A 12,862-nucleotide genomic window follows, 5' to 3' on the forward strand; every position below is an offset into this window, starting at 1 on the left:
TTTTCTTTGTATGGAACTAAAATACCAACACAAGAGGCTAGCGATTTTGTGTTTCGATTTTGTACTTCGATTGAGGTCTCTCTAGTTAAACCTAGGGTTTACTGTGAGGAGTTTAAATATTTAATTTCTTTGAAAAACTTTATCTAGTAAGTGGTGGATGATCCCATAACGAAGAAGGCCGAGTGTCTCGCTAACAACCTGGAAGTCAATCCTTGAAATAAATATTTAATCAACTTCTGTAATATTGTTTAACTTTTGATGAACACATGGGTTGAACTTGGATTAATAATGTTAAGTTTCCTTTGCAATCCAAGTTTAACTTCTGAAGATTACATGGGTTGAACTTGGATTAATAATGTTAAGTTTCGTTTGCAATCTAAGTTTAACTTATGAAAAACACATGGGTTGCTAGAAAAAGTTTTGTGCTTGTACAAATTTTTGTACAGGGGAAATAGAACGGAATTTCGAGTAGCACCCAACAAGAGCATCAGTGTCGGTACTACTCAGCTGTGAGAGGCTGCAGTGGGGATGGGGCGTCGCGAAGAAGAGGAAAGAATTGGGATGAGAGGAGTTCGGGCGGCGCGAGCTCGACGAAGAGGAAGAAGGGTTTTCGGCAAGGGAAGAATTAGGCACGGGTAGAAATAGGAAAAGGAAAAGAAGAAAAGGAAAATAAATTAATTTAGGAAACTTAGGTTTGGTTTAATCAAACCCTAAGTACTTTTCTAAATCAACTCCTATTTTGGTATTTCTAAACAGGCTTTTCCCATGCCTATTATTTCATCCTCACAAACTACCTCATACGAGTTCTGAAAAATCCTCGGAAAATTTCTAAAAATTCCTAAAAATTTCAATAAGATTATTCCTCTTTTAAATCTTATTATTTTATTTTTATTTGTTACAATATTTTATATATCATATTGAGGGTTTAAACCTGCAAGAACATGCATTAATAGTTTTGAATCAAAGACTGGATGTTCAATTGCAGCTAGGTTATTGGCAATGGTCTTGACTAATTGCATATAGTCATTGATGAAGGCATCTCCTCGTTGTACAGACTGGAATTGTAGACGAAGCTGGAGAACTCGTGCTTGAGAGTGAGATGTAAAAGAATGATCAAGAGCTTCCCAAACCTGACGCGAAGTGTTGAGCCCAACGAGCATAGGAAGTATAGACATAGTAATTGATGAAATTAACCAAGTCAAGACTAAATTGATCTTCTTAAATCAAATAGTATTGGATGAATCATCTTTTTGAGGTGGGGATAAACTACCATCAACATGACCAAGTAAATCATGAACACAAAGTAAAGGAAGAAATTGTAATTTCTATATTAAATAATTATCATGGTCAAGTTTAACGGAGAAAGAAAGAACCATGGGAATTGAAAAAGAGGTATTTTGTGATGGTCAAGAGATTTCAATAGACTCAAGAGAAGACATTTTTTTTCACTTTTTATGTCTTTTTTCTCTCTTTTGTTTTATCTACTTTTTTTTCATTTTTTTTCTCTCTCATTTTTTTTCACGTCTTTTTTCTCATTTTTTTCTGCATTTTTTTCACATTTTTTCCTCTCGTTTTTCAAAGAAAAGACTAAACATACGAGGAAAAAAATAAAAATAAAAAATTGTTACTGTAATTATCGAAGTTCCCGAGGTTGTCGTACAAAATTGGCAAGAAAGGGCGTTGGCGATGATATTGCAAGATGTTGCTGGAGCACGCTGATCTTTGGGTTGCTCCAAGTTGCTGTTGTGCTCCAAGATGTTCACATTGTTATTGACTAATGTTGTAAAAATCTAGTGTTGGAATTGAGGTGTTGGAAAAGGAATTAAAGAAGGAAAAAGTTAAATTTTGAGGGAAGATAAGGAAAAGGAAAGATTATGACTGATACCATGTAAAAAATTAATAAGTAGAGGAAAGAAACAATATAAAAATTTTTTTGATGATATTATTATTAAAGCCAATTGATTTATTTATACAAATTATCCAAAACAATAATATAAAGATTAAATAAGACATACAATTATAATAATTATAAATATAGTAATATAATAAATTTAAAAATATTTTTTTTTTTATTTGATTCATGTTATCTTAATTGTACCTAATATAATAAATTTTAATGGATTGAAATCAATTAGCTCCAATTTCCATTACTGTCATTACTTGTTCAGTCACGTCCGGCCGGCGAGTGCTCTCATTTTGTCGGAATGCTTCTTGACGACCGCAGCCACCGAGGGATTCTGCGGAAGCACGATCCCAAAACCGTCATCGTAATTCTCCATGCCCTCCGGGAACAGTTGCCAAAACAGTCCGCCTGCCAAAGAGTAGCTGACGCTCGCGATCCTATAAACAGTGTCGTACACCGCCGAGTAGTAGTTGTTCCGCAACTGCTCGGAGAAGTCCGGGTCCATCCTATTCTTCCCGAACTCCCCCAGCACCATCGGCTTCTGCAACACCTTCATCGAGTCATCGGAATGGCTCCACAGATACTGCCGCATGAACTCTTTTTGATTCTCCTCGCTCTGTTGCGGCAACCATGCATCTGGGTAGACATGGATGGTCGTAAAGTCAATCTCGTTGACTTGGTGAGCAGTGATGAAGTCGGTGCCCATCTGATATGCATTAGGGTTGTATCGTTGGATCTTGTCCGGGGTGGAACTCCCATAGAAGCCCACCATCCCTGTCCCGAGGAGGTGCTTGCTGTCTATTGACTTGGTGTATGCCGCCATCTCTTGGATCCAAGCCTACGTACAAATTAAAGAAATATATGACCGTCAACCATTATATCTATATATATATATATCGATCATTAATTAATTATATTAATTTGGAGGTACGCACGGTGACTGTTCGGCCGGAGACGTCGACCTCACAAGTGGGCTCGTTCATGAGCTCCCAAGCCATGATCGTGGGATCATCTCTGTAAGCTACGTTGGTGTAAGTGTTCACTCTCGTTAACACTTTCTGTACGTTATTCTTGTAGTATTCCTTGATGATAGGATTGGTGTAGAAATCATCGTCGGTCGATACATTTGCACCGGCAGCGCGAGACCATTGCACGTACTGTGCTCTGCCCCCGAGGTCCTTCCAGTTGTTCACCAAGGCCAAGATCAGATGGAACCCTTGGTTTTTAGCCTCCGATACCACGAAATCCAGAGCCTGTACGGAATTAATTAGTTAATTAATTTGATATTTTATATATATATATATATATATATATATATAATATTTCATATTTTGGAATGCTCGTTTGTTTATACGTACTTTGAAGACGTTTTCGTTGTAAACACCCGGCGACTGCTGAAGCGCCCACTCGCCGCCGTCCTTGTAGGCCATGGTCCGGCAGACGGAGAGCCCCGCGGCCGCCGCCTCCCGGAACGCTGTAGAGACCCTGCTGGCCTCTGGAGACGGCGACGTCGCCGCTTCGATCATCATCCAGTAAGCGTTGAAGCCGTTGAAGAGGAACACCGACCCGTCGTCCCTCAGTAACTGGTTGCCCTTTCTCGACACAAAAGCGGTCGCTGGAGTCGTAAATACGGCGCCGGCTATGGCCAAGAGTGCAAGCAGATAGCAACGATAAGGGAGCACAGTCATGTATCCTGCCATGTTCGCTAGCTGTTAGAGATGGAAAAAGAATTGTGAATATAAATACGGAGAATGATAAATCTAGTTTAAGGAGGTGGTAATGAAAATTGAGTTCTTGCCACAAGAAAAAATAAAAAAAATAAGATATCTGGTCATGAAATTTTTCCACCGGCCGGATAAATTGGGAAAAACACACGGCTGGCGTATCTGTATGACAAATATCCTACTGCAACATCATAATCCCGGGAGGAGTTCTTGTCACAGAAGGAAAAAAAAATAGAAATAGAAAATCTAATCGAAATAAATGCACAATATAATAAATACATCATACGTTTGGTATGATGGTATTCATGGAAATAAGGCTTTTGCTGATTGCCAAAAGTGTGAAAATAAATCATTAGTTGCGTGCTTTACTATCATTGAATGAAATAATAAATCCATTAAAAAATGTTTAGGACGAGAAATTAAGGCAAGTGCAATAAATTCTGACGAAAATTGTTATATATATATATATATATATATATATATAAAAGGATTTTTATAAATTTGAAGGAATTAACGAGTAGAGGAAAAGATTCAAGTTATCTAGATTTTATTATGTATTTTTTAACTTATCCAGATCTTATTTTATTTTCTAGTTTGATTGTTCAAATAGTTTGATATGGGTTATGATGAGTGGACTCAGAAGACGATGACGTGGTAGTCAAGGTCAAGCTGATGGAATAGTTAAAGTCAAAGTGATGTGACAATCCTATTCGAGAAAGGACAACACCCCTTTACTCAATTCTGATTAATCACTCAGACCAGTGCTAATAAGGTTCTCAGATTCAACCAGATCAGGTTATAATCCGGTCAGGAAAAGACAATTTGCCTTTAAGCAGGATGAACTAGGGAATTTAGTATCTTAAGGCGAATAAAATTGAGGTCGACCGGCCTCAAGTGCCGGCCGGAATAATCTACTCACTCTACGATGAACCAACCATAGGTATGGTCAGGAGAAGAGCAAAACTCCTTATTTCGTATAAGTTCTCCTGCACACGCTTTGGCGACCCTGATTACCGATCACCCTAATCAATTTCCAGGTAACAATGCGCTTATATGCATTTGTCTGATCACAAAAAGTAGACAAGTTTAGACACCCTGGCCATGCAGAAATTTGGCAGGGCAAAGGCATATTGGGATTCAACTTAGTATACTGATCGAACCTCTCAGAGCATAGCTGTGTTTTCTCTTAGTAGAGCGTCATATGCTTTGTCAGGCAAAAGGACGACCGGGCCTGAAGTATTCATCCTGTTATCACCTGGAAAGAATTCCATCCAAGCAAAGGCTCTTAAGACATCCCGAGAGCATGCAATACTTTATTATTTCACAAGCAGATTCCCAACATGACTAAAGCAATATATCATTCTTCGAACAGATATCTCAAGGATGTCCAGAATATAGCAAAATATAATCAAGCAGATTATGCAGAATACAACCGAACATCCCTACAATCAAATATCCCAATCCAGCGGCCGACTTAAGGACCGACCAAAATATATTCAGCAGATAATATCCTAACGAGGTGGTCTGGCTTAATGACAAGCTGGGTCGTAACAGAGCATGCTATACAGAGTATAACTAAGTGGTTAAGGCAGGAGCAGACCCAAAGGAGGCCAGGCTTAGCAACCACCCGAAACATACTTAATAAACGACATTTTAACTAACAGTCTATTAGAACAATAACTACATGTCAGGGAATATTCTTTTGGAAGCTTCTCTAGGGACCATCGTGTCTCCTATCAGTGGACCATTTATAACAACATATCCCTCCATCGATGTCAGTTATAAAAGAAGCTATAAATGACAAAAGAGGTACATCAATGGGTAAAAGGAAGATTCCTCGGATAATTATGATGTATTACCTAACAAACCATAACACACTCTGCCACTGTTACATTCCCGTAAGTGCACGGGTACGTCATCAGTAATACAAAAGATATCGAACTCATAAGGACTAGTTATAATCAGTAGTGATCTTTCACGTAGAATTAGCTAAACAATTGGCTAAGACAAGTTACGTGCAAGGTAAAAGAAACAAAGCTTAGAACAGGAAAGTGAAAGAGGAACTTAGTTTTGGGGGGTGTTGTAGGAGTTTAGTTTCATTGTGATGTTTATCAATGTAACACGGTTCACTAATTCACTATCCTCAATTCACATGCATTTGTAAGAAGTGGTCGGTTCTCCCCTGCAGAGGACAACTGACAGGACATTTAGATCAACATCACTAGCAATTATATAGGAATGATTTTTATGAAGTCCGTTAACGGGTTACCCCTGTCACTAGGGCTCCATCGGTCATACATCACAAGAGCACACGCACTAGTCAATAAACATAGAGATGAAGATGATAATTACACACAACTACCCACTTCCTTGTAGGGTCTTGCTTCTTCTATCAAGGTGATACCTTAAACATCCGTTAACGGGTTACCCCTATCACTAGGGCCCCTCAGTCATATGATCTAGGGCATCCCTTTATGGGAACCATAAATTCGTACAAACATTATTAGGTTTAAAATGCATAGATCAAGGTGAAAAAATGCATAGATCAAGCATGAGTAAAGTATGTGAATGTGCATCAAATCATGCATAAGAGTGTATATAATCTACGTGCATCACACCCCCAGATTTAAATCTTTGCTCGTCCTCAAGGAAAATGTTGCAATCTAAATTCACGTGCTCCTATAATGCATCATAATCCCTAGTGCACTTTTCTAACTCTATCAACTAATTTCATTTGCGGGCTTGATTGTGGAGCAATCTAAATATGGTCTAAGCATAAGTTCTTGTGCACAGTGCAATGAGTGACCCAAACTGTTTAAGTTTCAATCTCTATCCTAGTCAAATCATCATCTAATTGAGTTCTAACGTTCCCAGTGATAGGCATGTACCTGCCACACACTTGGTTCATCTTCCTTAAACTACACAAGGTCTCAAAAGATTACTCGGAATCAAGAGAAACATAACATTTATTTCCCCAGTAAGCTTGTTAGAGTGTATACTAAAAGTCTAGCTTTTTGTAAACATTTATTTTTGAAATAAAAGAATCACATTGGTCAAATGTCTACATTAAACTGCTAACTATAGTTGTTCAACTAATTTATATTGTAAATAACATGGTGTGTGGTGTCACGCACAGAAGATCATGTTATCAGTTCCTTATAAATTATAAACAGTAACTCACGACTAAGATGGATAGGAACAAACCATTGGAATAGTCGTAGTGTAATTTGGTATTAGTTTATCTTGATTATAAAATTACACTAGTACACTATGAGTGTATTGAGCAGGACCATTTGAGGTAGTTTCTTTTTATACTGACTAAATAAAAGAACAAGACCTCTGTTATTATGAAAGTGTGTGCTCTTAATCCTGATATAATAACAAGCACATATACTTAATATTTATTTCTTTAATTTATCAAAGAGTGTGATTTAGTTCGATAAATTAATAGGCCCAATAAGTTGGGAAATAATATTATTTATAGTGTGTGTTGTTGATTATAGAAGGAAACTGTGTCCTAGGAATCTAGGTTGATGATGTCCCCAAGAGGCTCATAAGGATTGTTATGTAAACCCTGCAGGTGGACTTAGTTCGACATGACAATAAGGTTGAGTGGTACTACTCTTGGAACTATTAATTAAAGTAAGTTGTCAGTAACTCATTTAATTAGTGGACATTCAATATCTTAAACATAGGGAGACTAACACACTCATGATAAGAAGGAGCCCAAAATGTAATTTGGGATTGGTGCGGTAGTTCAATAATAGCTCTTTAGTGGTATGAGTTATTATTGATGAACTTGAGTTGGGTGTTCGGGGTGAAGACGGGAAGTTCAAGTTCATTAGGAGACCATGTTAGTTAGAGCCCTAGAGCCAATCATTTGATGATTGTTGTATGGACTCGTTGTATCATATTCTTATATATATAAAGACATTTGTTTATGGTTATTATGCTTACTTGTATTGGTGCCAAATAACTATGTATAATAGCGTCCTTGAGTAGAAGGTTCTTACCTATATCAATCGGTTAGTTGAATCGATAGTGAGATGATATAGGGAACACTACTCTTAATCATTCCTAGTCAAGTATTAGCATTCAGGGACAATGTTAATGTGACGAGACTAGCATGTAGGTCAACTCGATGACTTGATCTCACAAGTCATGGATATAGAGATATCAAGTTGACACATGGGTATGCATTGGAGAATGTATACTGAATGACCCGCCATGAGAAAGTATCATGGATCGTTATATGAGTGTCATATACTTTCTCATGTGGCTATTAGTATGACTATTACTCCTTGGACCTGAAGTCACCATGGTTCCCTACATAAGGAGTTACATACTTTGGCTTCGTCAAACGTCACCTGTAATTGGGTGGACTATAAAGGCGATTACTGGGTATGTAACAAATTATGCGGAGGGATGTGAGTGATGTAGATGGAATCTATCCCTCCTATATGACTGGAGAGACATCGATATTCTTGATAGAGTGAGACCACTAAGTGCATGACCATGCCCAAATGAGTCAATATGAGATGTTGAACTCATTTGATTGAGTGAGTCTACTTGGGATTCAAGATTTAGATTGATTAAAGGATGACACGGTCTATGCCTCATATTGATCAATCTAGATATCAAGGATAGAAGGACACTTGTCATATATTGTGAAGAGTCACAATTAGTAGTCACAAGGTGATGTTGGATCTCAACATTCTTATAACTTGGGTAGTAATGATGTGTTGCTAGATACCGCTCATTACTTATGCTTCTAAATGGGTTTAGGAGCATTGCCAATGTTATAAGAACCTATAGGGTCACACACAAAGGGTAATTAGATGGAGATTAGGTTCATTTGATGAACCTAAAGGATTAGGTCCATGTGATGAACCAAATTGGATTAAGAGTAATCCAAATTAAGCTAATTGAGTTGGACTCAATTTTGTTCATGTGTTAGATGAGTCTAATTTGGACTTAGACTCATTGAGTCAATTTAATTCAATTAATATAGATTCATTAAATTAAAATTGACTTGAACCAATGGTTAGATTTGATCAACCATGGGAGAGAAGTGGTCAAGTTTGACTTGACTTGAGAGGAAGATGAAGAGTCAAGTTTGACTTGACCATTTGCCACCTCATAGGTGAGTTGGCAAAGAGTGGACCAATAATGATGCTCCACATCATCATGGTTGCTTAAGTGGGATGCCACCTCATGGGAGTTACCAAGAGTTGTGACTCTTGGTATTCCATGGAGGTTATTAACCTCATTCATGTGGCCGTCCATTCATTAATTGGGTGAGTTTCTTTTTTTTGTGTAACTCTCATCTTCTTCCTCAAGCTCTCTCTTCTCTCCCTCTCCTCCACCTTGGCTGAACCTTTCAAAGGTGCTAGCACACCTTTTGCTTGGTTTCTCCATCTCTTTCTTGTGTGGATACACATAGAGGAGTATCTACTTTGATACTCTCGAGATCCGGTGAACCTTCAACGAGCGGGATTAGCGAAGGGCGTCGCATCAAGGGTAAAGCTCTTCTCCTTTGTAGATCTAGTTTAAATCTAGGCTAGAAACTCGTACTCGAAGTTTTACGTAAATTTTTTTCTTCGCACGGATCCGGTGGCGGGGTTTCGGGGTTTCCGCAACGCAAAAAGCGATTTTTACAACCCCGAAAAACCCAATAGTGGTATCAGAGCCACGTACGAAGCGCGTACGAGTTTTTGTTTGTATTTTTATGAAAAATATCATTTCTGTAATATCCTGTAAATTTACTGTTTTTATAGATATTATGGGGCGTAGAAGTAAAGCACAAGAGTTTAGACACTTGTAGGTTTCGACTACCGAGAAAATTTTTCCGAAACGGCAAGGTTTCATCCCAAATCATTTTGGGACAGTGGGCTATGTTGGATCGAGACGCGCTAGAGGGGGGGTGAATAGCACTCGCGGCTATTTGTTCGATTATCGGAATCGTAAAACTATCAAAGTAAATTTACGCAGCGGAAGTAACGAACGCAATCACAGAAGAACACAAGTAGTTTTACTTCGTTCGGAGCCTAGGTCGACTCCTACTCGAAGGCCCGCGATCCTTGATCGCTTTCGGTGGGCAACACTTATAAGTACGAAAAAGGAGTACAAGATTTACAATTAGTACAGTAATTAAAAACAAGTATACCGACGACAGAATCGTAATCTCGAAGCTCCTGGTCGTCGTGGACTTGTAACAGCACTTCAGGGTCGTTGAATGAGCAGCACGCAGCACAAGGATTGCTTGGAAGTTGTGTTCTGAAGCTGCTGGTCGAGACCCCTTATAAAGGGGGTTCAAGGCGCCTTACACTGTTCACCAAGGCGCCTTGAACGAGCCGAGTCACCCGCGTGGATCAGCACGGACCTGGTCGAACTCTATCTGGTTTAAGGCGCCTTCAGCCTATCCAAGGCGCCTTCAACCTCCGGTTCAAGGCGCCTTGATCTCCATTCAAGGCGCCTCCAGTCTGCTGCGCTGGCCTTTTCCTGGCTCGCACCCGAGGCGCCTCCAAGCTCCATGGAGGCGCCTCGGACACTGTTCATCCGAGTCCTTCTTTGTGTTTTTGGTACATGCAAGTATGTTAATCCAAAGATACCTGCAACACAAAGTTAACACAAAATAATAGTATGAATATGAAATTATGATAGTCTCTGACTGTTTCCAACGGAAACCCTAGGTCGACCCGACGCCATCTGTTCCTACGGGAACGCGTCCTCACCTACTCCTCTCGGAGATTTTACAGTGCTTTGCGATCCTCCAGATCGATGGACTTTGCTCGGACTCGATGCTCCCGAACTTTCTGTGAACATCCGCTTCACCGGCCAGTTCAGACTTTCACCGTTCGCGACACTGGGACTTTCCACCAGGGTTACCACCCCTAGGACTTTGCCTGAAGCCATCGACCGCCAAGACTTTCCGCATAGGGTTACCACCCCTATGACCTAGGGTTACCACCCCTAGGGTTTTACCTGCCTAACCTTTCAGCAAACACTGTCAGATAACAAAGCACCTTAACTTTGAATCCTTTGCCATTATCAAAACTTAGGTTCGATCGTCGGATGCTTCCCGCACCAACAATCTCCCCCTTTTTGATTATGGCAACACGTAATTCAAAGTTAAGAAAAACAACATATGTAATAACTGCATAAAGTTAACCAAGCCTAAGTAAATAAACTTCAAACGCAATAACAGTTAAGCTGGAAACTTTTAACTTTGTAATATAAGACTCCCCCTTAATAAAAGCCCTCCTTTTATTAAATACTTGAATTTAACTTTACTTTACCTACTCTCTGCTTTGAATTTTCCTTTAACTTTAATTTACCTACTCTCCCCCTTTGCCATATATCAAAAAATAAACCAGTTTGAGAGTAGATTTGTATTTTCTGAAGGAATATTTTCAAAGAGGGATAACAATGAATTTTCTTCTTAGATTTCCAAATTTGAAAATACTTGGCTATATATTTAGCTTTCGAAATGATTTGTATCGAGAAAATATTTTGTCAAATAGCTAAATTTAGAGTACAATCTAACTGAGTCTAGTTAAAATAGTCTTAAAACTAACTAAGTTTGAAAATATGAGTATTTGAATTTTTAATAAAGGGATTTGCTTAGAAGTTATAAAATATGAGGTCACTTGAAAACTTTAAAATGTTATAAGAAGTTGACCAGATTTTTAAATACTCAATTACATGGACAAGTTTTGAAAAACTGTAATTAAGTTTTGAATATGCGTTTTGAAGAAACTTTGATATTAAAAAATATTTAGTTTTAGGACAGAGGGAGTAGCAGTAGTTTGTTTTCTAGTCCAAGCATGAGTCAAATTAAATTATTGAGTTTAATTTGATTAAGTATCAGAGCCTTTAAAATAATCAGGTAAAGTAATTTGATTAGAACCTTAAAGTACAATCATGCTTAAACAACAAATTGAAACACACTTTTCCCAATTGTCTAACCTTTAGCTACTTGCTGATTGCCTAGAGGGCAGTAGCTTTCACATGGTTAGTCAAATTAAGTCCATTTGGTCCAGTTAGAGTTGGCTAGAGCTGGAAGACTTGACTTGATTATTATTTATGATGTGTTTAACGCCCAGACTCATATTGATGCACAAATATAAGCATTCCTGAGTCCAGGCTGTACCCTATGCATCTCACGCCTTTCTAAGTTTTTCAAACACAAGCAAGGTAGACCTAGGTGTTTGTGAGATGCTCTGGCTTTAATCTAGAGGAACATGATTTCTAGGGGAAAACTTAGGCTAGTTCCAAATGTTGAAAATCTAACAAAATTGGAGTTTTGAACACTATTTTACCTAGAATTTGAATGAGTGATAAGTAAGCTCAGATTTTTGTGAAACTGAATAAGCATGCAAATAAGTACATTCACAGAATAAGGAAGTCTAAACAAGTGAGACAACAATCCACAGAATAATGCATAACAGAGTCATATCAAATAGCAGGATCATCTGCTCGAGGAGAGCTAGCTGGAGGATCATGGGGCTGCTCAGGTGCTGGCTGACCTAGCCGTCGTATCTCGTCACGAAGGGACGTAAATCCGGCAGCCATCTCGGATCGAATAGAGAGAACTATCCGTCGTGTCTGGATGGACTCAACCTCGAGTCGAGCTAGTCTGTCCTCGACGGAGAGTGAGGAAGAGGTCGAAGGTCCAGCTGAGGTGGATGGTCTGGCAGACGGGGAGGGATCCGCGAAAAGATCCTCAGCTAAGAAATCAGCCCACTCCTCTCCCTCGCCTGGTAAATCATCTGCTGCTGGAGCGATAGGGGCAGCTGCCTGTTGTGGTCGTCCTATCCATCAGCTGTGATATCGGCACTGGCTAGTCTACAACTACGGGATCCTAGCTCATCATATATAGTAAGAGGAATGATTGTTCCTCTGGTTACATCTATACCCTCTATCGTCGAAAAGAAGCGTGTCAGAATATGACAATAGGGCATGTGGACTATCTTGGAGGTGACTGTCCCAGATGCACAGATAATGTTCTGGAACATATGCAGGGCAATATCGATGTCAAACCGATGACACAGGGCGTACAAGAAGAATGAGTGTGAAGATCTCATCTTCGGGACATCCCGAGATGAGATCGGCAGAATACATGCTGTCAGGACCCTATACATCATGTAGTCCTGAATCCGAAGAGTAACTGACCTGACCTCAGTCAAGTCAGCAGGTCTCTCTCCCTCGAGGAAATACGTATAGATAGTATCTA

The 12,862-nt window shown here is 39.2% G+C and overlaps 1 protein-coding gene across 1 annotated transcript; it reads right to left on the reverse strand.

The window, feature by feature from the left end:
- Nucleotides 1-2,168: 2,168 nt before the first annotated feature.
- LOC121986564 (mannan endo-1,4-beta-mannosidase 5-like) lies at nucleotides 2,169-3,603 on the reverse strand. Its single transcript, XM_042540528.1, has 3 exons — nucleotides 3,262-3,603; nucleotides 2,839-3,156; nucleotides 2,169-2,741 (listed from the first exon to the last, which is right to left on the reverse strand). Exons 1-3 carry the CDS (start codon nucleotides 3,601-3,603, stop codon nucleotides 2,169-2,171), a joined length of 1,233 nt encoding a protein of 410 aa, XP_042396462.1.
- Between the last annotated feature and the right edge of the window lie 9,259 nt (nucleotides 3,604-12,862).

Source organism: Zingiber officinale, chromosome 5B (genome assembly GCF_018446385.1).
Source record: "Zingiber officinale cultivar Zhangliang chromosome 5B, Zo_v1.1, whole genome shotgun sequence".
Classification (NCBI taxonomy): Eukaryota; Viridiplantae; Streptophyta; class Magnoliopsida; order Zingiberales; family Zingiberaceae; genus Zingiber; species Zingiber officinale.